At 37.1% G+C, this 25725-nt stretch overlaps 1 protein-coding gene across 2 annotated transcripts in view; it reads left to right on the top strand.

The window, feature by feature from the left end:
* The window catches only part of SLCO1C1 (solute carrier organic anion transporter family member 1C1), a 49021-nt gene that overhangs the window by 16534 nt on the left and 6762 nt on the right, over nt 1-25725 (top strand). For both annotated transcript variants that reach the window (XM_069490906.1, XM_069490907.1), the window contains 7 exons: nt 350-448; nt 6240-6485; nt 7473-7637; nt 14891-15086; nt 19788-19953; nt 22807-22991; nt 25566-25630. In XM_069490906.1, coding sequence (XP_069347007.1) covers nt 350-448; nt 6240-6485; nt 7473-7637; nt 14891-15086; nt 19788-19953; nt 22807-22991; nt 25566-25630 — 1122 coding nt within the window. The remainder of the gene's footprint in view (nt 1-349; nt 449-6239; nt 6486-7472; nt 7638-14890; nt 15087-19787; nt 19954-22806; nt 22992-25565; nt 25631-25725) is intronic.

A 25725-nucleotide genomic window follows, 5' to 3' on the forward strand; every position in this document is an offset into this window, starting at 1 on the left:
AAGACTATCAGAATTAGTACAATTCTAATTGTTATCAATGGGCAATCTAATCCTAGGGAGTAAAGTTTGTTTCATTTTAGAAAATTAACTTCTTTGGCATTTTGCTGTTATTTTCTTATTAAGAGGTAATTAATGCCTTAAAGCATTCATCCTTCTCTCAAAGTAGAGAGGCATTTATTTCTTGATTCAATGTGGTTAAAAACTTGACACATTAAATGCAAGCAAATGAGGAGCTGAAACATTTTGAGCCACTAACTGGATCTCACTTACATTTGTTATTTAAAATTTTATTAATCTACCCAAGCAAAGAAATGGCAGCTTCTTTTTCCTTTTTTTTTTCTTGGTGCAGGGTGCGTGCAGACGGTTGCAATTATAGGACCGATCTTTGGCTTCCTGTTAGGCTCATTATGCGCCAAACTGTATGTTGACATTGGCTTTGTAAACCTAGGTAAGGGAGCTTATTTTTATTTACTTATTTATTTTAGTTACTGCAACTTTTTTAATGGGGGCAACGTGAAAAATATCAAATTGCCTTTTTATAGGGTGATGTAAACAAATGGAAAAACATATCATGCTCATGGATCAGCAGAATCAACATCATTAAAATGTTCATACTATCAAAAGTGATCTACAGATTCAATGCAATCCCCATCAAAATACCAATGTCATTTTTCGCAGATCTAGAAAAAATAATTCCACACTTCATTTGGAACCAGAAAAGAGCCCAAATAGCCAAAGCAACCTTAAGTAAAAGGAACAAATCTGGAGGTGTCACTTTACCAGATTTTAAGCTATACTACAAGGGTATAGTAACCAAAACAGCATGATATTGGCACAAAAAGAGACATAGACCAATGGAACAGAACAGAGAACCCAGATATACAACCATCCATATAATTCCATCTGAGTTTTGACAAAGTAGATAGCAATGTACACTGGGGAAAAGAATCATTATTCAATAAATGGTTCTGGGAAAATTGGATAGCCCCACGTAAAAGATTGAAACAGAATTCTTATCTCTCACCACTCACAAAAATTAATTCACAATGGAAAACAGACTTACATCTAAGACATGAAACCATAAGAATTCTAGAAGAATATGTTGGAAAAAACTCTTCTAGATATTGGCCTAGGCAAAGAATTTATGAAGATCCCAAGGGCAATCACAGAAACAACAAAAATAAATAAATGGGACTTGATTAAATTAAAAAGCTTCTGCCAAGGAAGCAATCAACAGAGCAAATAGACAACCTACAGAATGGGAGAAAATATTGGCTTGCTATACATTTGATAAAGGGCTAAGAGCCAGAATCTACAAAGAACTCAAGCAAATCAGCAAGAAAAAAATCAAACCACCCCATTAAAAAGTAGACAAAAGACATGAACAGAAGCTTTACAAAAGAAGACAGACAAATGGCCGATAAACATGAAAAAATGCTTAATGTCTCTAATCATCAGAGAAATGAAAATCAAAACCACAGTGAGATATCACCTAACCCCAGTGAGAATGGCTTTTATCAAAAAGTCCCTAAACAATAGATGCTGGCATGGATGCAGAGCGAAAGGAGCACTTATATACTGTTGGTGGGACTGCAAACTCGTGCAAGCACTATGGGAAAATAGTATGGAGAGTCCTCAAAGAACTAAAAGTAGACCTACCATTTGATCCAGCAATCCCACAATTGGGTATTTACCCAAAAGAAAAAAAGTCATTTTATCAAACAGACACTTTTACTCGAATGTTTGTAGTAGTACAATTCACAATTGCAAAGATGTGGAATCAACCCAAGCGCCCATCAGCTCATGACTAGATTAATAAAATGTGGTATGTGCACACCATGGAGTACTACTCAGCCATAAAAAATGAATTAATACCTTTTGCAACAATCTGGATGGAACTGGAGACCATCCTTCTAAGTGAAGTATCGCAAGAATGGAAACAAACACCACATGTACTCAATATTAAATTGGAATTAACTGATCAGTAGTTATGTGCACAGATGGAAGTAAAACTCAATGGAAATTCTGCAGGTGGGAGGGAGGGGGAGGGGATGGGTGAAATCACACCTAACGGGTACAGCGTACACTATCTGGGTGAAGGGCACACTTAGAACTTTGACTCAAGCAGTACAAAAACTATCCGTGTAACCAAAACATTTTTACTCCTGTAATATTCTGAAATTAAAAATTAATTAATTAATTAATTAAAAATAAATAAAATGGTAGGATAGTAACCTTTCGGTAAATGAAAATGATCCATGGGAATCTTATTATTGGTACAATGCTCACATGCATTAATAAATGGAATATGGAAAATAGGTGGTGATTAAAACTGGATAACCCACAACATGTTATTACGGGGTATCCTTTTCCACTTCTGCTTTGCCAGTTCAAACACATTCCAGTGTAGTTAAGACTGAAAACTGGCTCCTTGTTGGCTCTTTTTCATTTCAGGTGTGTCAACATTTATTACAGTTACATCAATTGATAATGTCTTTGGGCATTTGCCACAAAGACCAAGAATTGAAAGCCTTTTGGTAACCAAGTATTCCTCTTTTTTTTTTTTTTTTTTTACTGTACAAATCTTTTTTAGGTGGAGGCATATTATGGCAGGACTGGCTTTCCTTCCAGGAGATTCCTTATATAGGAAATAAATGAGGGGACCTGATTTATATAGCTATTAATTTGTTTCTATGTCTGTGAGATGCCCCTCCTACAAACAGATGATATTCATCTTTTTTAAAAAGAACTCCAAGAAGTCAGTTATAAATAAGAAAATAAGTTTCAGTAAAAAAAATAAATCTGGAATTGCATTTTGAAGTTATCGTATGTGAAAACAGAATGCAAAATTCTCATACGTTTTAAATCGAATAACCTCTAAGGCACATTTCAAAAGTTTCATTTATTCATTAATTACTGCCCCCCCCAAATTATTTAACATTTATTCTATCCCAGGTGCTATTCTATAGCACTAAACAAATAGTTGAGTTCCTTGACTTCATAAAGGTTAAAATCCACTTGTGAAGACTGATGTAGGTAAGAAATTATAGATGTGATGAGTGGTACAGAGGAAAATTGTTAAGGGGAAGCAATTAACATGTAGTGATAAACTAATATAAACATCTTACCAAGTATAATGCAGTGGCAATTGAGCATACTGTCAGGAGACGTGTTTATTTTGTTCTCATCGAGTATGGTGGAGATATAATGATTTGTTTTATATATTCTTGTACAGAAAAAAGCCCCACTTAGTTTAATTCAAAAAACCATCAATGATTACTCTTTGGTCAAATGAGAAATGGTGTCAAAAATAAAGTTTTTATGATGCATAAGATATTGAAGTTTTATTTACATATACAAATCTTGCTTCAGCTCTAGAATATCTCTGAAGTGTTATTAACCACCATTTAATGAAAAATATTCTGCTGATTTAACCTCAATGAGTCCTAAATTTACCATCAGCATAATGTGAGGTTTGCACAAGGATTGGACTGGAGAGTGCAGGGCATAACTCTTTCTTCAAGTAAAATCTTAGACGTTCAACATGTAAATCGAATGGAAGTAGCTGGCATGTGAGGTTTTGAGCCCTCATAATTCTCCCTCGCATGTTGCCTTCCTCCTGCCAGGGGTCCCTTTGCAGAATCCCAGAGCACAGTTTGAAAATCTCTTCCAGAATTTAGACTCTATATTTTTAAAGTAGTAAACAAAAGAAGGAAATATCTTGTTCCAGAAACACTCTTTTTCTTTCAACAAGAAAGACAGAAAGACAATGCAGGCATAGTTGTTTTATTGTATTCTGTTTCATTGCACTTCTCAGATACCGCGTTTTTTATGAATTGAAGGTTTGTGGCTACTCATCTTCGAGCAAGTCTATTGGGGCCATTTTTTCAACAGCATGTGCTCACTTCCTGTCTGTGTGTTGTGTTTTGATAACTCTTGCAATATTTTAATTTTTTTGTTATTATTATCTTTTATGGTGGTTTGTGATCTCTGATCTTTGATGTTACTGTTGAAATTGTTTGGGGTACCACAAACCATGCCCATATAAGGTGTAAACTTAATAAATGTATGTGTGCTGACTGCTCCACTGACCTGCAGTTCTCCTGTCTCTTTCCCTCTCCTAGGGCCTCTAAGACACAACAGTATTGAAATTAGACCAATTAATAACTTTACAATGGCTTCTAAGTGTTCAAGTCAAAGTGTTATTTTAAATCAAAATCTTGAAATGATTAAGCTTAGTGAGTCAGGCATGTTGAAAAATGTAGACTGAAAGCTAGGCCCTTGCACCAGTCAGCCAAGTTATGAATGCAAAGGAAAAGTTCTTGATGGAAATTAAAAGTGCTATGCCAATGAACACATGAATGATAAGAAAGTGAAACAGCTTTCTTGCTGAGATGGAGAAAGTTTTAGTGGTCTGGATAGATCAACCCAGCTACATTTCCTTAAGCCAAAACCTAATCTAGAGCAAGGCTCCAACTCTCTTCAATTCTATGAGACTGAGAGAGGTGAGGAAGCTGCAGAAGAAAAGTTCGAGGTGGGAGAGGTTGGTTCTTGAGGTTTAAAGAAAGAAGGCATCTTCATAACATAAAAGTGTAAGGTGAAGCAGCAAGTACTGAAGGAGAAGTTGCAACAAGTTATCCAGAAGCTAGCTAAGATAATTGATGAAGGTGGCTACACAAAACAACAGATTTCCAATGTGGACAAAATAGTCTTCAATTGGAAGAAGATATCATCTGGGACTTTCATAGGAAGAGAGGAGAAGTCAATGCCTGGCTTCAAAGCTTCAAAGGACAGGCTCTTGTTAAGGGCTAGGGCAGCTGGTGACTTTAAGTTGATGCCAATGTTCATTTATCATTCTGAAAATCCTAGGGCCCTTCAGAAATATGCTAAGTCTACTCCACCTGTGTTCTATCAATGGAACAACAAAGTTAGGATGACAGCACATCTGTTTATAGCATAGGTTACTGAATGTTTTAAGCCCACTGTTGAGAACTACTGCTCAGGAAAAAGATTCCATTCAAAATATTACTGCTCAATGACAATGCACCTGGTCACTCAAGAGCTCTGATGGAGATGTACAAGGAGATAAATATTTCCATACCTGCTAATACAACATCCATTTTGCACCCCATAGATCAAGAAATAACTTCAATTTTTAAGTCTTATTATCTAAGTAATAAATTTCAGGAAGGTATGCCTGCCATAGATAGTGATTTCTCTGATGGATTTGGCCAGAGTAAATTGAAAGCCTTCTGAAAAGAATTCACCCTTCTAGATGCCATTAAGAACGTTCATGATTCATGGGAGAAGGTCTAATATCAACATTAACAAGAATTTGGAAGTTAATTCCAATCCTCATGGAGACTTTGAGGGGTTCAAGCTTTTAGTGGAGGAAGTAACTGCAAGAGAGCTAGTAAGAGAACTGGAATTAGAAGAGGACCCTGAAGAGGTGACAATTGCTGCAATCCCAGCAATTTAAAACTTTAATAAAAGAAGAGATGCTTCTTATGAATGAGCAAAGAAAGTGGTTTTTTTTTGAGATGGAACCTACTCCTGGTGAAGATTCTGTGAACATTGTTGAAATGACAAAGGATGTAGAATATTACATGAACTCAGTTGAGAAAGCCGCAGCAGGGTTTGAGAGGACTGACTCCAATTTTAAAAGAAGTTCTACTGTGGGTAAAATGCTATCAAACAGCATCACATTCTACAGAGAAATCTTTCATGAAAGGAAGAGTCAATTGATGCAGCAAACTTCAGTGTTGTCTTAGTTTAAGAAGTTGCGACAGTCACCTCCGCCTTCAGGAACCACCACCCTGATCAATCAACAGCCGTCAACATCGAGGCGAGACCTCACACCAGCAAAAAGATTATGACTTGCTGAAGGCTCAGATGATCATTAGTATTTTTTAACAATAACCTATTTTTTCATTAAGATATGTACTTTTTAGACGTAATGCCATTCTACAGAATAGTAGAAACATAAACTTTATGTGCACCCTGAAACCAAAAAAATCATGTGACTCACTTCATTACAATATTCACTTTATTGCAGTGCTCTAGATTCAAACCTGTAATATCTCAGGTAGGCCTATGATAATGTCCAGATTTTTAAAAATATCATGTGTGAATTATTAGGTATTTTTATGATGTGATAGAGCTTATGCAAGGATTTAATTCTTTTAAAGCAGTGTATTTCAACACATTAGTTTTGCTATATGTGTTACTCTGTCTTTCAGATCACATAACCATTACCCCAAAGGATCCCCAATGGGTAGGGGCCTGGTGGCTTGGTTATCTAATAGCAGGAATCATAAGTCTTCTTGCAGCTGTGCCTTTCTGGTGTTTACCAAAGAGTCTACCAAGACCCCAAAGTGGAGAGGATTCTAATTCCTTCACTGAGAAATCCAAGTTTATTATAGATGATCACACAGACTACCAAACACCCCACGGAGAAAAAGCAAAAATAATGGAAATGGCAAGAGGTAAGTTAAATTCTCCATGATTTTGAAGCACTTTCAGTTTTCCTGTTGAGACTTTAGGGGTGCTATAAATAATACCCCTCACTTCTCATTGTGTATTCCCCCCCCAAAAAATTGAGAAACCATATGGGAAGCAAAAATGGAGATCAATAATTTACCTTTATTATTGGAAAACTGACTGCAGCACATGACATCTCTACTCTCTCACATCCCTTTGATTTGGACCCTGCAATAGCCTCTACCCAGAATTGCTGCTTTGTATAAGGCTGGGTGGACGGAATAGAAAAATAGGGGATCTGCAGAGTTGTTGGCCTTTGAACAGATGAGATCCACCCATGTGAGTATTGCAAGTCCCCCACCAGTGATTTGAGTGAGTGTGGTCTGGGCAAAAGGCCAGAGCGTTCCAATGAATCCCCTCCATGGGGGTGAAGACACAAGATTGGTCTCCTCCCCACTTCTTCTCAGACCATATTTGCATTTATCCAAATCCTTCACATGTCTAATTGGTTGGGTACATAATAGGAAGAAGGGAGAATACCAAAGTTCATTTCCAAAACCAACATTCATACATTAAATGGAGATAAATTTTATATCTTTTTCCCTGTGACCATGACACAAGTTAGAAGAACAGAGACCAGAAAAGTGAAATTCTTGATGTCCTGCCTATGGCTCCCAGCTGGAATGCCGAGGGGGGTACTCTCATCACCTTTGTCTTTTAAGGAATCTGTTCCTGTTTGACGTTTACCTCTAATGGAATCTATATTTCATTCCTGTAGAAGCAAGTGCTTACGTCTGGATCTGAACCTGGCCAGATGGCAGCCTTGAGGTGTGCCAGTGGTTGAAGATGCATAATGTGTGTGTGTGTCACACTATGGTACTCCCAAACAGTGTGACAATGGGACTTAGCCATCTCAGTCCTGCCACCACAGCTGCATCTTCTGCCAAGTGTGACACTCCCTTTAATTATTTCATATTATTTTTGTCTTATAGATTTTCTTCCATCACTGAAGAGTCTTTTTGGAAATCCAGTGTACTTCCTGTATTTGTGCACAAGCACTGTTCAGTTCAATTCTTTATTTGGCATGGTGACGTATAAACCAAAGTACATTGAGCAACAGTATGCGCAGTCATCTTCCAAGGCCAACTTTGTTATCGGTATGTTTATCTGTCCTTCATGTTTCCTCACAGACACTATCTTAGATGCATTTTTTCCTGTGATTTTATTTATCATTATTTTTTGCAATTTTTTTATGTCTAAGTACTAAGGGGGTACAAATTATTTTGGTTACATGTATTGCTTTTGTAATGCTTGAGTCAAGGCTATAAGTGTGCCCATCATCCAACTAGTGTTCATTGTACCCATTAGGTAGGTTTTTGCCCCTCCCCTCCTACCTCTTCCCCCTGCTTGATTTCCACTACGTTTTATATTCCTTTGTGCGTGTGTGCTCATTGGTTAGTTCTAGTTTAATAATGAGTACATGTGGTATTTGTTTTTCCATTGTTGAGATACTTCAATTAGGATAATGGTCTCCAGTTCCATCCAAATTGTTGCAAAAGGTATTCATTCATTTTTATGGCTGAGTAGTACTCCATGATATACATATACTACATTTTATTAATCCACTCATGAATTGACGGGCACTTGGATTGATTCCACATCTTTGCAATTGTGAATTGTGCTGTAATAAACCATTGAGTGCAGGTATCCCAATCGTGTGATTGCTGGGTCAAATGGTAGGTCTACTTTTAGTTCTTTGAGGAATCGCTATACTGTTTTCTATAAAGGCTATACTAATTCTCAGTCCCACCAACAGTGTATAAGCATTTCTTTTTCTCTACATCCATACCAACATCTGTTGGTTTTGGACTTTTTAATAAAAGCCATTCTAACAGGGGTAAGGTGATATCTCGTTGTGGTTTTAATTTTCATTTTTCTGATTATTAGTGACATTGAGCACTTTTTCATATGTTTAGTGGCCATTTGTCTATCTCCTTTTGACAATCTTCTGTTCATGTCTTTTGCCTCCTTTTTAATGGTATTGTTTGATTTTTTCTTGCTGATTTGCTTGAATTTTTTGTAGATTCTGGATAATAGCCATTTATTGGATATATAGCTTGAGAATATTTTCTCTCATTCTGTAGGTTGTCTCTTTGTTCTGTTGATTATTTCCTTACCTGTCCCAGAAGATTTTAGTTTAATAAAATCCCATTTATTTATTTTTGTTATTGCTGTGATTGTCATTGGGGATAGCCCTAAAACTGTCCCAGCAAGGATCAAAGGTCAGCTCCCAGGCCACTGGGGAAGGCCTCCGAGAAGGGGGTTATTGTGGCCTCACCAAACTGGAAAGTCTGCTAGTGAGGAAGGGGTCATCTGTAGTTCAACAACTGGCTATCAGGAGTGACTTTTGCCCCTCCCTCCCTTGCTCTTCCCCTGCCCCAGGAAACTCCTTCCAGTGTCCAGTTGTAAATGGGTGCCCGAATTCACTATGCTTGCCAGCAGTGGCGCCTTGGGCTGGGAATCACCCTACCCATGGACCTGCCCCAGTCCGAAGGCATGGTTTTCCTGCATGGGGATGTGTGCTCCACCAGTTTGCAGCAGCTTGGACCCACAGTGCTCTCTCCTGTCTGTTCTGCCTGCATGGGCCTCTCCACGTCTCTAGTTTAGTTCTCAATTCTCCACACTGTCCTGTGCCTCCAAATAACCCCAGGGAATCCTGGGGGTATGGGATCCAGCTGTGCACCTGTCTCTCTGGTGGGCATCTCCAGGGAGTGTCGGCAGGAAGGGAACTCCCAGACCTGGCCCCCCATAGGTCCACTACAGATCCTCAAGGGGAAAGGTGTGGACCTCTCTCTTTGTGGAAGCCTCAGACTGGAGGGTACACCAGCAGAGTGCAGGGGACCATTTTTGATAGTCTTGGGTCAATGGCCCCTCTTGGCTGCAGTGGCTGGGGGAGTAGAGGGGAAGGAAAAGAGTCTGAATGGAAGAGAGACAGCATTCCAGTTCTTCCCTTCTCTCTCCCTGGAAGGAGTCCCATCCAAAATGTCCAAGCTCTGGAATCACACAAGTTCTCCAGGGCCCACCACAATCTGGGCAGGAGTTGGGAACCGTCTGAGAACAGGTGATGTGAAAACTGAAGAGCTGGAGCTCCCTGGGGTGGAGAAAGGGATGGTATGGGCAGGAAGCCATATGGTGTCTACCCTTTTGGCTCGTGGCTGTGGCCATAGGGGATGACCCCCAAAGTGGCTGGAAGCCTAATGCTTTGTTTTCAGGAGGGTCACTGTTCAATAGTTGTAGCAACATTTGGGCTTGTAGGGCTGGAAAATCTCCCAAGCAGCTTGGCAGTCTGCCCACCACTGGAGGTGTGTGGGAAGGAGAAATGAAACTCCCATCTACAGCCTTCACTGGGCTCCGAGCTTCTCTGGGGTAAATTTCTGTCGTTATCTTTTTTCTTCTTGTTTTACTTCATGATTTCTTTCCGTGGAGTCTCCGGCAGGCTCCAGCACCTTTCCCACCGAATTATACCTTAGCTGCTCCCATTGCCTCCCTCTCCTCTAACTGAAACCCTTCCTTCCCTCTGGGATGATGTGGCAATGTCTCTAGTCAGCCATCTTCTCTCACTCTTTAGATGCATCTTAATGCTTAGTGATCATAGAGAAAACTGTTGCAATATTTAGACTGAAGGTAATTTAGAGCATTTTAGATGAACTCAAAAAGGAAGTGTAAAAAAAGTCTAGTAGAGTAAAATATTTAGACAGTCTGTGCCACAACTTTGTAGCAAGAATTATTCACAAAAGTGGGTGAGTGACCCCCAGAGGAAGTAGTCCTTGAAGAAGTCAGATCATAGAGACCAAACTTGCATTTTATAAGGAGATTCTTAATACTGGATATTTGTGTTTCGAGTGTAGCCAAAACCTCACAACAATGATCATTTTACATGAGGAATTTTTAGGATTATATAAAATGGGCATTTGGACAGGTTAAAAGATGTTCATCACAAAACAAAACTAGTATTTTCTCAGTACCAAAAGACTTTTTGGACTCCTGGCAACTGGGTTATTTAAAAGGGTCATGTTTCTAGCACAGTAGTGCTGTCAGTGAGGAGAAGGATATTCAAGGGCCAAGAAAATCATGAAGAAATGAAGAAATGAATGAAGAGGAACCAGAATCTACAAATGCATGACCACCACCCTGCAAGCAACTGGATATTTTTAAAACCTGAAACTAAGTTCCTTTAGGCCAAGAAGATGTCATTTAACGTTACTGTTTCAAGGCACAAAATATATTCTATTTCTTTGGACATATTACTTTATGATAGGAGAATGCAATGGTTTAAAATAATTTCCTCTTCATAAAATACTGTGAAAATCACTCTATGTATCTATCTCTGAAAGAGACCAGGGCAGGGGAGGGACCCCAGCTAAGTATATTTTAGGAAATATAATTTTTCTACAACAATCCTGAGTGATGAGCATCTAGCAGATGCTAATATAATTCTTGATGTTAAGGTTAGATCATTGAACTATTTTACTTTCAACAAGAATTGGTTCATTAATTTTACTATTTATTCGTTGATCTGAAAAAGTGTTTTAGGTTTTTTTTCCCCCAACACTTCATTCATGCCAATCAAAGCTTTTTATTGACTTCAGGAAGAATAGATGAGGAATGAAAGCTTATGAGAGACATTATTTTTATTTTATTTTAAATTTTTCATATGTTTATTGAGATATTTACAATCAACAATTAAGCTTACAGATCTTAAATGTATAGTTAAGCTTGATAAATTTTTACATCTATGTTTGTGTAGTAAGCACCATCCAGAATATATAGCACATTTTAGTACTCCGGAAGCTTCCCTCAAATCTCCTTCCAGTCAATACTTTTCCCCAAAGCTAATAACTATTCTGAACTCTATCATTACAGACCAGTCTTACCTATTTTTGAACTTCATATAAATTGAATAATATGTTATATACTTTTTTGTGTCTATGTTTATTGCATGTATGTGTGTAAAAATAGGGACTTAAAGGGTACATATTAAATTAATGGCAGTGCTTACTTCTGGAGAAGGAGGATAGAACCTAGAACAGAAGGAGAACTAGTTTTATCTATATCCACATTTTAAATAATCAAAAAAATTAGAAGAAAATATTAGCTAGGTTAGTACAAAAGTAATTGTGGTCTTGGACCATGAATTTTAAATCATGATAACTAGGCTCAGACACACCTTTATTAGTCAAAATAGGAACCATTATAATGAACACATTTTTGCCACCAAGAAATAAGTTTGTTTATTCCTGTAGCATAAAAATTTGTGCTTCAAGATTCAACAAACTCTTGGAAAGCATTTTCTGCATCCTGCTGGTTGTGGAAGCATTTTCCCTGCAAGAAGTTGTTGAGATGCTCGAAGAAGTGGTAGTCGGTTGGCGAGAGGCCAGGTGAATATGGCTGATGAGGCAAAACTTCACAGCCCAATTCATTCAACTTTTGAAGCACTGGTTATGCGATGCCCAGTCAGATGTTGTCATGGAGCAGAATTGGGCCCTTTCTGTTGACCAATGCCGGCTGCAGGCATTGCAGCTTTCGGTGCATCTCATCTATATGCTGAGCAGACTTCTCAGATGGAATGGTTTCACCAGGATTCAGAAAGCTGTGGTGGATCAGACCGGCAGCAGACCACCAAACAGTGATTATGGCCTTTTTTTGGTGTAAGTTTGGCTTTGGGAAGTACTTTGGAGCTTCTTCTCAATCCAACCACTGTGCTGGTCATAGCCAGTTGTTGTATAAAGTCTACTTTTGATTGTAAGTCACAATCTGATCAAGAGAAATGGTTCTTTATTGTTGCATACAAGAAGAGAAGATAACACTTCAAAACTATAATTTTTTAAATTTTTTGGTCAGCTCATGAGGCACCCACTTATGGAGATTTTTTCACCTTTCCAATTTGCTTCAAATGTCAAATGACCATAGAATGGTCCATGTTGAGTTCTTCAGCAACTTCTCATGTAGTTGTAGGAGGATCAGCTTTGATGGCTGGCCACTGTGCTCCTCATCTTCAAGGCTCTCCTCTCCTTTTCAAAACTTCTTGAGCCTCCACTGCACTCATTCTTTAGCAGTTCCTGGTCCAAATGTGTCGATGATGTTGTGAGTTGTCTCTGCTGCTTTGCGACCTATTTTGAACTCAAATAAGAAAATTGCTCGAATTTGCTTTTTGTCTAACATCATTTCCATAGTCTAAAATAATAATAATAAATAAAATAATAAAATAATAATAAGCAAGTAATAAGTCATTAGCAAAAAAACATAAAGCAAGAAATGCACATTAAAATGATGTATAACACAACCACAATTATTGAAGTATGTATTCCAATATCAAATGGAAAATTTCAACAATGCTAAAACCACAATTACTTTTGCACCAACTTAATAACTTGGGTCACAAAAACCAGGTTTGTTATTTTTTTTTTCCTACTTTCTAGTCACTGTTTTTCAAATAGTAATCAGGTGCCTCTTAGCTGATTTTTGGCTCTTCGGGGTCCCTGAACATTTTTATCTCTGCCACTTGCCATACTCACAAACATCAGGTCAGCTGAAAGAGCAAAAATTAGCCTTTCTTCTCTTTTCTACTTCACTAATTTCATGATCATGTCCCCTTTGAGATGGGCTGATTTCTAATATGATCATTTTAATGTTAACTTATACAACCTATGATCAAATCAAAAGAGATGAAAAAAAGCCATTTATTATCCTCTATACAGAGTGAAAACATTTTTTAAAATAAAATAATGTAAGAGCAAACCAAAGACCATTATATATTTGATAATTGGGATTCTACAAAGCTTAGTTAAGAGACTGGATATATAAATTTATAAAGAAAGAAAAAAGGAAAGAAGAAAGGAAGAAAATTTGCATCTCATTATCATTAGATGTCAATGTTTTCATTTTTATTTAACAATTGCACATTGGGTTGTGAGTCAGAGATATGAGCACTTGGGGTTATTGTTTACCACAGCAAATGCTAAGTTTGTATTTGAACCTTGCCTGTTGGGTAGAGTTTATACAAGTTTCAGCCTTTTATTATTTGGCAGAAATGCATTATCTCAAAACCTGAAGATAATGTGAACACCAGTGACTGATAGGTAGACAGTATGAGAAACAAATTCTAAGTAGCAGAGAGGTTGTTTATGGTTGGGTGCAGATTGTTCTTCTCTAGAGTTATCCCATGTACAATCCAACCAACAAGGCACCAAAGAGCCTCTTTCCCCAAGTCTTTTCCAACACAGAAGTTCCACTCTCCACCTCACCTCCAATATATTCATTTTTATAAATATAATAGGTAGAAATTAATTGCATGATATTTTTGTGCCAGATAACATGCTAAGAACTTTTCATGAATAATGTCATTTAATCACCTCAACGGTACTGTTATTAGTTCCATATTATAGGCAAGGAGACAGGTTTAGAGGCATTCAGACAATTACCTGCAGTTGCACAGCTACTATTAATAATTGGTAGAACTGAGATCCAAACCCAAACAGTTGGGTCTCCAGAGTCCAAACTCCCAACAAGTTGGACCTCTTCCTAGTGTTGTTTATAGCTCACATTTATTTGGTTACTAGTGAGGTTGCACATCTATTTATCTGGGATAGTATCTCCCAAATCCCTTGAAGGAGAGGCAATGTAACAGAGATCAAAGGCATGGGACTTGACTTCAGACTCTTTGCATTGAAATCTAGTTTCACCACATACTAACCATGACCATAAACAAATTGCTCTCTGAAATGAGAATAGTCATATGCCTATTCTTAAGGGTGTGATGAAAAGTAAATGTGACAGATAATATATCTAATGCTTAGCTGAATAGCTGGTCCATTATAAAAAAAATAATATATAAATATAGATTGTTGTTAGGAAGGAACAAAATTCAAAGGCTAAGAGACCAGGTCAACTAAGCAAATTTTGTTTGGGCCAGAAAGTAGAAACAAGACTTTTTTTTTTAATTTCCTACATTCCATGTGCCTATTACTTTTTTATGCACAATCCTAAAGAACACTAATAGACACCTAATTGCTACCCAATTGCACCTGTTAATCCTGGGATTGGAGCAGAAAGATTTATTGATTCATTTTGTATTTATTGATTTAATACCTTGTGCTAGACACTGTGGTAAGCAGAACTCTGAGACTGTGCAGTTGTGCTATTATTAATCCATATCTAGACACTCATCAAAAGTTCTTGATATATGTCAGTTGGTAGTGACTGAATATTTCTATAATTTAAACTGGCAAAATAGTCTGAGAATACGTCAGGACCTACTGCATAGTTCTGTTTAATCCCTTAGAAAGTTTGTGTGAGTGCACTCAGATTTCTTTTAGAGATCACAAAATAATATATTTTTCTTGTCCCTCAGGGCTCATCAACATACCTGCAGTGGCCCTTGGAATATTCTCTGGGGGGATAGTCATGAAAAAGTTCAGAATCAGTGTGTGTGGTGCAGCAAAACTCTACTTGGGATCGTCTGTCTTTGGTTACCTCCTATTCCTTTCCCTGTTTGCACTGGGCTGTGAAAATTCTGATGTGGCAGGACTAACTGTCTCCTACCAAGGGTATGTCCCCGCATTAAATGGTTTGAGGTGATTGGCTTGTTTAATCAAATTAATTATTGATAGAGTTTCAAAATTAATAAGATAATGAGATAATTTGATTTTTAATTATTATAACAATGGGAGAGGAATTATTGTTCTATTGTGAAATAGCTGATAATACTTATGGCTTAGAATCTGTTATTGTCACCAAAATTTATCTCCTTTGAAATTGAATGTCTTTGAGAAATATAAAGATTGCTAAATCCACATTTTACATTAGAGAATCAACCTGATTAGTTTGCAGAAACAACCTCATAGTGGAAATACAGAGCTTAAATCTTGCCTCTGCCTATTCTTAGTGAAGTGACCTTATGTGTTATTTAAACCAATCCCGTTTCAATTTTCCTATTGTTAAAATAGAAGTAATAACTGCCTCTTAAGGTTTTATAAGACGTAACACATTGCCACATTAGAAAAAAATTTTTTTCCTTAGGACCATGGTGTTTTATTACAAAAATAGAATAAAAACTTCAAAAACAAAATGATTCTTTCTAATTTAATGGAAAATTTGTTATTTTTTATTGTTTTCTGTGCATGAGTTATATACAACTTGAAATAGTTCATGCAGCTCCCAAGGTGAAGAGACATGTGAATTACATATGCTTCATGAGGCCCCGGGCTCAAAACTAGCATTGAGTTAAATACAACTCACATGGCAGTTAATGTGTTAAGCAAGATAATGTTCATGAAAGTGATTAGTACTTGCCTGACATAAAACAAATGAGCCATTTGTGGAAATAATTGTCTTTTTTTCCCCCTTTGGACACCTGGGTAACTGGAGTGGTCTCTAATGCAATCCTCCATGGTTTCTGTTGGGCTCCAATCACATGAAGTCTCAGGAGAGAGTGGCATCCTTCAACCCAGTGAGCCCTACAACAAACAGCTGTCTTTAGCTGGGTGGCACGCAGGTGGTCAGAATGTTCATTGATGCCTTCAGACCTATGCCATCCTGTATAGGGGGATGATTAGATTGCCTTATTTCCAGAGTCTTTATCTCTTAACACAAGGCTAGATCTTATAGGAACTATTTTGCCCTTGGCCTTCAAGAATCCTTCCAATGATTTTACCTCCAAACATGAGTTTCCAGCATGACTTTTTTCATCCTTTCACCTGTCTGTGCATTATTTGTTTTAAAATAATTATTGAGCCCCCACCTTGTTCCAGGCATACTTCCCTGATTATATCTACCTGACTGCCTGAAACTCTGCCTGGGGCTCAAAGCAAACAGCGCTGACACTATATTCTATTTCCGGCCTTTCAGCGGCCTCTTGCTTACTGCTTGCTGTTCATCTCCCTCCCTGCTCTTCCTTCCATGCTTCTCTGTCTGTCTTGTCTCTGTGTTTTAACCTTCATAACCTTCAATGACCTGGTTTCTCCTGCTGCTAAATGAACACCAGTTATAATTATTGCCAACTAAAATGTTCAGGAAAATTGGTGAATGCAAAGTTCATAAATTATGGCTTCAGGGAGTTATCGAGGCATGTTGTTAGACTAAGCTGAAGGTAGTGTTGCCTTGGTGACAGTGAGTGATGTAGATTAAGAATGTTAGTTGTCAACACGAATTGCAAGGAGATTCTGGGGAGAGCAGAAGCCCTGTGCCATTTTTAACTGTCCCAGTGATCCCCATGGTAGGGGACAGTGGTAGAATACTTTATATTTTATAATTTACAAAACACTTAACTTTCATTATCTCACTTGTATCCTCAAAACACCTTTATAGCCCAAGTTTTGTTATCTTTGTTTAAAGGAAACTGCGTTTAGAAAAGTCAGTTAGCTTCCCCAAATTTAAATGTCTATAAAAGGTAGATCTGGGAATTGAACATAGGCACAGCTCAAAGTATAACGCTCTTTCTACAACATTATACTGTTTCTAAGTCAAAAGCAAATGCATAAACAAAAGACAGCAAATTTTGAGGTTCACATGAAAACTAAACCTATATAAGCAAAGAGGAAATATTTTTAAACAAATAAAACATAATATATTCATTAAGTGAGTACTAGTCTCTTCACAGCAGTCACCTTGAAAGACTATCACTGCATTGTAGTAATGTTGTCATTGTTTAAATCATTCTAAAACTCCTCTTTTGAAATTGCTTTCCATATTTTTTAGGATATCCTTAGTAATGACAAAAATTTAGCCTTTAAGAATAGCTTTACCATTGGTAGCAGCCAAAAGAAATGGTAATATCACTGGGAAAATCTCTCACCTCTCAGCCTATTTGAAAGAAAATCTCATTTGGATATCAATATTCTGGCATATTTGTTAAAAGTCTTATAATTAAAATTTAAAATCACAGCTCTGCTGTCAATAAACTCTTCAGAAAATATGTATGCAATTAATTTTTGTCCTCCAAGATAAATTAGGCTTAGTTTCAGTAATATAAAATAATTGGCTTTATGAAATATAAAATGTTCCTCATGGATTATCCCATGTTGCTTTGTTCCAAAAGGCTGCTTTGTATCTGGACATTCAACAGGTACACTGTAGACAAGCTTTAGATATGGTAATGGAAGAAATCTTTCTTCCACAATAATAACTGTTGTGAGATAAGAATTTAGAAGCAAGAGGCCTGGAAGGTTTCTACTTCCAGGTTTGTTGCTAACAAACAGTGTGAATTTGAGGAAGTTATCTGCCTACTTTGGACTTGACTTTCCTGCTCTACCAAAATCCTAGATCATGCTAAGGTTCCTTTCAGCTCCAACCTTCTATGCTCTCAGCCTTACAGTATTCTCAGTGGCCTGATTCTAGACTGTCAAAGGCACATTTTTATACTTTCAGACACTATGAAACAGTCTCAGTTAATAATTAGTATTTTATGGAATAGGACTAAACATTCCTGTAGGATTTCTCAGAAGGCCTAGTTCAATACCCTTCCACACTGTTTGGAGACATCTCAGAGGTCTTCTGTTTTTACTTCCAAGGTGACCAAACCTATAAACAGCAGTGCTACTAGATGGAATATTACATCAAGTAAGAAATTACGGTTGCCATCATAGAAAATGCTTCTCAGAGGCAGGGGCCAAAATGACTGATTTCTTTCTCCAAAATAAAATACTATTTTTCTTTGATTGATGGACTTACCAGAAATATTGTTTCTTAGCTTATTATGTGCCAGGAATTGTTCTGGGTGCTGGAGATATGGGAGTGAATAAAACAAATAGTTTCTTCCCTCACTGAGTGTATATTCCAGTGTACTTTTTGTCTGTTTAAGGTCCTCAAATATCTTTGTAAAAAACAATGGGGGAAGGGCAGGAGGAACAAGCAAATAAATAAATAAATTCAAAATGGGAGTAGAAAAATGGATTACAAAGGGCCAATGAATAGTATATATGGTGCAGATAGAAACAAACATACCATTGTGTAAGTTCCCTTTGAGAAGAGCAGATGGATATGCATAGTGCAAAGGACAAGAGCAGAAGGATTAGGCAATCCAAGCAAGAGAAAAAAGTGAAGGAGAGTAAATTCTGGGAGAGATGAAGGGGGAATGTAAAGGAGAATGGCAGAGAATAAAGAAAAAGGGAGACCAAAGACAGAAAACAACCAAAATTATGTAAAATAACTTAAAAAAAAGGGCCGGCACAATGGCTCATGCCTATAATCCTAGCACTCTGGGAGGCCAAGGTGGGAGATTGCTTGAGCTCAGGAGTTGGAGACCAGCCTGAGCAAGAGCGAGACCCCGTCTCTACTAAAAATAGAAAGAAATTAGCTGGACAATTAAAAATAGAAAAAAATAGCCGGGCATGGTGGCACATACCTGTAGTCCCAGCTACTCGGGAGGCTGAGGCAGGAGGATTGCTTGAGCCAGGAGTTTGAGGTTGCTGTGAGCTAGGCTGGCGCCACAGCATTCTAGCCCAGGCAACAGAGTGAGACTCTATCTCGAAAAAAATTTTAAAAAAAGCCAACTCCTGAGTGCAAATATTGTCTCATTCATATTTGTAACTATCTCCTATCCTCCAAAAGCTAGCACTTAGTAGGTTTCCAGTAAAATTTTATGAATAAATGAGTAAGTCATTGAAACAGCATGTGGAATTAAGTAAGAAAGGATGATATACGATATGGAAGAGCACCATACAGTGGGGGGATATACGGGAGGAAGGTTAGTTGAACTGGGAATGCATTTATTGGTCAGATAACACAAGAAGAGTATGTAGCTCCTACACACATTGAATGTGTATTAAATGTTAACTGCTTGGCTGTTTTTTCTTTGACCATTAACAGTGTCCATTCTACTGATGCTCAGACAATTCTGAAAGACATTCACACACACACACGTACAAACACCCCACCTATGATGCATTCAAGTAATGTCATAAATTGCTCTAAAAGTTTACTTTTCTACCTTGTTAGCCATTTTTATACACCTTTGCACAGAAATATATTAGAAGATCCTAGAGGTAGTAGATTTTAGTAAAAGCCGTGAGCTAAGAACTGAACATTGTGTGAATTTTGAAACCTCTGAAGATACCTTTCAAGAGAAAGCTATTTAATAGCGGACTCACATTTTTTTTATCACAAGCTGACATTTCTGATGACAATCGTATTTCCAAAAGGCAAATTTTGTTGGCAGTATCATTTATATCACTCAAGAACATTGATTTTTGAAAATACTAGGTTGCTACCTGCCAAGAGGTAATATTTTATACTATTGTATTTCTTTTCAGAACCAAACCTGTCTCTTCTCATGAACGAGCTCTCTTTTCAGATTGCAACTCAAGATGCAAATGTTCAGAGACAAAATGGGAACCCATGTGTGGTGAAAATGGAATCACATATGCATCAGCTTGTCTTGCTGGTTGTCAAACCTCCAACAGAAGTGGGACAAATATTGTAAGAAATCTCCTCCTCTAAAGTATATGCCCATGGGCCTGTTACAATATGACAACACGGCACTGTGGGGGCTTGGCAGCAGACCACCACTGTTAGGAGCCCTGGGTCTTACCTTGCCTTGTCCTTTCGTGTGGACACAGGAAATTTATAACCATTCCTAGTGGAGCTAGAGTTGTTCAAAGAATTAGAGTAAGAATTAAAATCAAGAAACAAAGTGGAGGAACTTTTGTAATTATGTAGCGTAATTCTCTAGTTTTGCTTATAAAGAGTAGTTAGCCCTGAATGAGAAAGTCCCAGGCATAAGATCATATAATAAGATCTGCTGTGAGATCCATGTCTCCTGACCTCAAGACCAATGGTCCTTGGAGGTTTTAGGGCAGGACAAATGGAGGCTCATATCAGGAGTTCTAGCTCCAGAGGTCTGGATCCAGGGATCAGGGATCTGATTACGAGGATGTCCCAGAGCTATAATGGATAACTCTGCTTGGGAAATCAAGCCAATTTGTGTGATGATGAAAAGACCAGGTGAGCTGGAATGGAAGGTTTCTGTAGAGTAGAAGAGGGAGATGAGGTTGGAAATTTAAGTAGAAAGCTGTCTTAGTCAGTCCAGGCTGAGACTGGGTAGCTTAAACAACAAACACTTACTTCTCACAGTTCTGGAGGCTGGTAAGTCTAACACCAGGTGCCAGCAGATCTGGTGCCTGGTGAAGGCCATCTTTTTGGTTTGCTGATGGCCATCTTCTCCTATCCTCACATGGCAGGAGGCCATGAGGAAGGGCAAGCTCTCCTGTCTCTTCTTATAAGGGCACTAATCCCATTCATAAGGGCTACACCCTCATAACCTAATTATTTCCCAAATGCTCTACCTCCAAATACCATCCCATTAGGGATTAGGATTTCAACATATGAATTTGGGACAAACATCCAGGCCATAACAGAAACCAATTGTGAAGATATAACGTACTTTTATCATGAACAGACTCGCCCTTCCAAGCATACATTTACATTCCTGTCCCAAACATAGACTCTTCCTTATACTCACCCTGTCAGGCTGCTTCCTATTTGTAATTGTTACAATCTGCCTTTATTTGACAGTCTTAAAGGGCTGAAAATCAGACCACACATATTTACATATACGTATCAACTAGCTATGAATGCTTAGGCAAACACGTCTGCAGATACACAGTAATGTTTGTTGATTTTCTATTTATTATGCTATTATTTTGACATTTGATTCAGAGCAGAAAGGATGGATCTCTAGTAACAGCGAAGATGACTGCCAACCATCTGAAATCTGAGCTTCACCATCCTTCTCTTTTCTTTCTTTCTTTCCTTTCCTTACGGTTCTTTCTTCCCTTTTTTTTTTTTTCTTGTCTTTTCACCCACAACTGCATGAAGGTTTTTCTTAACCAGAACTACCATTTTTGAAGACATTACATGCCAGGGACTAAAGATACATGCTCTAAAAACAAAATTATATTTAAATCTCATGGTCCTCAAATAATTACATAGTATTTTATTTATTTTCCTCATGTGAGAACTGAGGCACTGAGATACAAGACTTGCCTAACTTGTATATCTAGGAATTGTCAAGAATCAAGACTCAATAGCTTTCAATCTGACATTTTAAAAAATCTACATTGCTACTCTCTCTAATAGAGGAAATGCCAGCTTACTTTTGTTCTTTATCTAAAAAATCACAGACTCTGATGAAAATGGCAACTCATTTTATATACACATTCATAAATGAACTTTACAGAAATAAACTATTGAGGGGTTATAAAAGTTGCCTCTCTAGCAAAATTTAGTTGAGTTCTATGCGTCAGGATTATTTTTACCTAGTAGCCACTATAAAATGTTGTCAGATGCCCATTGATTTAGCAAAATTTTATTGAATGCTTAAAATGATGACAAAATATATAGTTTCTACCTTCATGGAGGTTACATTCTCATGAGGAAATATATTTTAAACATAAATACATATATGATATCCTGATAGACTGTAAGGAGCACTGTGAAAAAAATAGTAAGTTAGGATAAGAGGATGGACAGATGGGGGCATTTTTTTGAATGGGTAGTCATGGAAGTTCTTTCTAATGAGATCTGTGAACAGAGACCTGAAGTGAGGATGCCAGGCATGCAGTTATTTAGGAGAAGAGCTGCCAAGCAGAGAAAACATCAGGGCCATGAAGCATGGGTAAAAACTTGCCAGGTTTGAGGGGAAGTTTGGCAAAGGCAAAATGGAAAGGCAAATTTGCAAGGGCCATGTGTGTGGCGGATACAGAGGGAGAGAGGGAAGACCATTGAGTAGTAGATCAGAATGGGATTCAGGAGCTACATGATGGAGAATGTGTAACCCACTCTAAGGATTTGGGATTTCATACAAGTATAATGAGAAGCCATTGGAAGGTTGAGGGTGGTGATGCAATCTGACAGCCACTTTTAAGGGTTCACATTGGTTACTGGGTGGAGCTATAGACTATAGCTGGGTAAGAGTGGAAACAAATTGAGCATGAGGAGACCACTATAATAATCAAGGCAGTAAATAATGGTGACTTAAACTTGGAAGTGGTAGTGAAGGAGGAAAAGTATGGTTGGATTTGGTAGGGTTTGCTGGGAGATCGTTCTGTAGGATTAGTAGTTTGCAGACCAGTCATCTGCTGTTTGGATGATGAAATGTTGTATGTCTATAGATTTTGCTTTGCTCAATACACTATAATACAAAAAAGAATATTTCCCCATTGTTTATATAATGTATGCCTACTGTACTACAAAAAATTTTAAATGGATATTTATCTTTAATTTTATTTAAATGTTACCACAATAATCAGACTTTTCTCTATTGTCTTACAGATATTTTTTAACTGCACCTGTGTGGGAATTGCAGCCTCTAAATCAGGAAATTCCTCAGGCATAGTGGGCAGATGTCAAAAAGATAATGAGTGTCCCAAAATGTTTCTCTATTTCCTGGTAATTTCAGTCATCACGTCCTATACGTTATCCCTAGGTGGCATACCTGGATACATATTACTTCTGAGGTGAATAATGATTCTCCCCATCCCAATTTTAATATAAGATATAGTCATCTAGAACAGTGATTTCAAATTATTATCTGTGGAATCATGGTGATTCCTCGTAGCTTTTCCAGGGAACTTGTCCCACACCCTGTTCTACTTTTATCTGTATTGTAGTTAAGTTTTTATACAGAAATGTGGCTGAACAAAAGTTTTCATGGTTAAAAATGTTTGCAAGCCATTAATCTAGAGAGCAATGTTAGACTCACTATAGTCATGCAATGAATATAGTATGCTACTTCTAATGCTAGGATAATGTTAACTAGTATAGATAAGATGTTTTAAATTAAATATATAATAGTTTCACCAAATTATGGGGGATACCATTTATAAGAAACTTTAATGGCTCATTTAATGCCACAATATTTTGAATTTATTATTTTGATATATAGATTATTGCTTTTTCTGTATATTCTTGCCATGACTGGAATTAATTGTGGGGGATTTCATGGGTTTTGGATCAATTGAGGATCCTAATCCATAAATATCATGTAAATGAATTCAAACACCTTTGCTTATAAAACCCTTAATTTTAAAAACTATATACGCCCTCGCATATTTACAAATTGGTATGTAAAAATTTTTATCATAAGTTTAAATAGTGACTAAGCATTGATTTCCAGTATATTGTAAATATTTTCATTTATAAATATAACAATTTTAGGTATCAGTCACTCTTTCAAATGTAACTAATGAGATCTAAAATGTAGTGATTAGACTACCAACATCATCTAATTAAAAATTATATGAAAAGATCTTTAGCAGTCACAAGCGTTACCTATTTCTTGTTTTATCTGCATTCAAATTCCCTATTGACTTTTCTCCTATTGTAATATCATTTGTGCTTGACCATTTTTTATTGATTATTCTATCAAACATCTCTATAAAAGTTACATTGAATTCAAATTTTAAAATAGTTTTATAACCAGAATTCTCCATGATAATATTTTCTTCCCAATTGAATTAGCTCTGCAATATCAATATCTCTATTGTACAATTGATTAAAAAACCCTAAAAGAATATAATTTTTGATGACATTATTAAACATGAAAAGTCAAAATTTACAGCCGGGAGAGGTGGCTCACGCCTGTAATCCTAGCACTCTGGGAGGCTGAGGCGGGTGGATCGCTCGAGGTCAGGAGTTCGAGACCAGCCTGAGCAAGAGCGATACCCCCGTCTCTACTGAAAATAGAAAGAAATTATCTGGCCAACTAAAAATATATATAGAAAAAATTAGCCGGGCATGGTGGCGCATGCCTGTAGTCCCAGCTACTTGGGAGGCTGAGGCAGGAGGATTGCTTAAGCCCAGGAGTTTGAGGTTGCTGTGAGCTAGGCTGACGCCACGGCACTCACTCTAGCCCGGGCAACAGAGCAAGACTCTGTCTCAAAAAAAAAAAAAAAAAAAAAAGTCAAAATTTTACTAGAAATCAATCTTTTATGAGATGAATTGAGTTGTTTTCAAATTAATTCATATGTTCAAGGATGAATATTAGTTATTTCTAGAATGGGACTAATCAACAGTATTGTGTACATTTTTAATTTCCCACAGTTTTTATTATGGACCTTGATTAGGAAAGATAAAAATGAATTTACTATCCACAAATCTGCTGTTCTTAAAATGGTTTAAGGAGAATATGAGACATTTATGTTTAGAAGTAGGAGCAAGAGTTTGAGAAAATGTGAAAGCATTGTCCTGGAGTTTCCAGAGAAGTGTGACTATTCAACATCTTATACTGTGCCAAGTAGTAACCTGGGACAAATGAAAAATCAGGTTGCTTACTATAGAAAGCACTTTCCTTACTACCATTCCCTCAAATTAACCATGGTCAATTTTGATATCAGAAGGACTCCCTTGGGTTGAAGGAGAAACATTGTGATTTTTGCCTCTTTTAAAGCAAAGACTAAATGATATAATACATAGGAAGTACGTAATATCATGGCTAACACTCAACAGTTATTATATGTCATCATGATTATTACTATTAAAATCCACAGATTAATCAGTTAAAGCTATACAGTCATATTCATGATGCTCTTGTTATTTTAGGTGTTTTACACTTTTCTGAGAAATTCAGGTCCCCACTATTTAGCAGTAACTTTTATCATGCTGTGATTATATCAACCCTGATCAACTGGGTCCTGTGCTTTTAGACCAAAGCCACAAAAACTAGTTATAGGCTGTTAATCCTTTATTGTTGCTTCAAATTCTTACAATTTCTTGGAATTTATGGATTTTTTATGTCTTTACTATTTTGGTGATTAAACTTATGATTTGACTTTATCCAGCACCATTTGAATATGTCATATACAAGTGATTTACCTTCTAGAAATATTAACTATCAACTCCCTGAAGCACTGCATGCAGTGGAACGTAGCTTTTGTATGTTTTGCCTTCCCTGTTCTAGTACACTAGTGGGTTCACCATAAATGATACTTGAATTCTAACATGATTTATGTGTGTTAAGCAGATTATCATTCAAATTTCTATTTGCTTTAATTACTTATATATTTTTGTAATGGTTCTTTTGTTGATTTTAGGTGCATTAAGCCACAACTTAAATCTTTTGCCCTGGGTATCTACACCTTAGCCATAAGAGTTCTTGGTAAGTATAATCTATGCTTTAATTTATGGTAGCCATCATAAGTGTATTTTGAAGACTTTTCTAAATATTTTTAGAGAATTACCATGCATAGCTAA

Source organism: Eulemur rufifrons, chromosome 16 (genome assembly GCF_041146395.1).
Source record: "Eulemur rufifrons isolate Redbay chromosome 16, OSU_ERuf_1, whole genome shotgun sequence".
Taxonomy (NCBI): domain Eukaryota; kingdom Metazoa; phylum Chordata; class Mammalia; order Primates; family Lemuridae; genus Eulemur; species Eulemur rufifrons.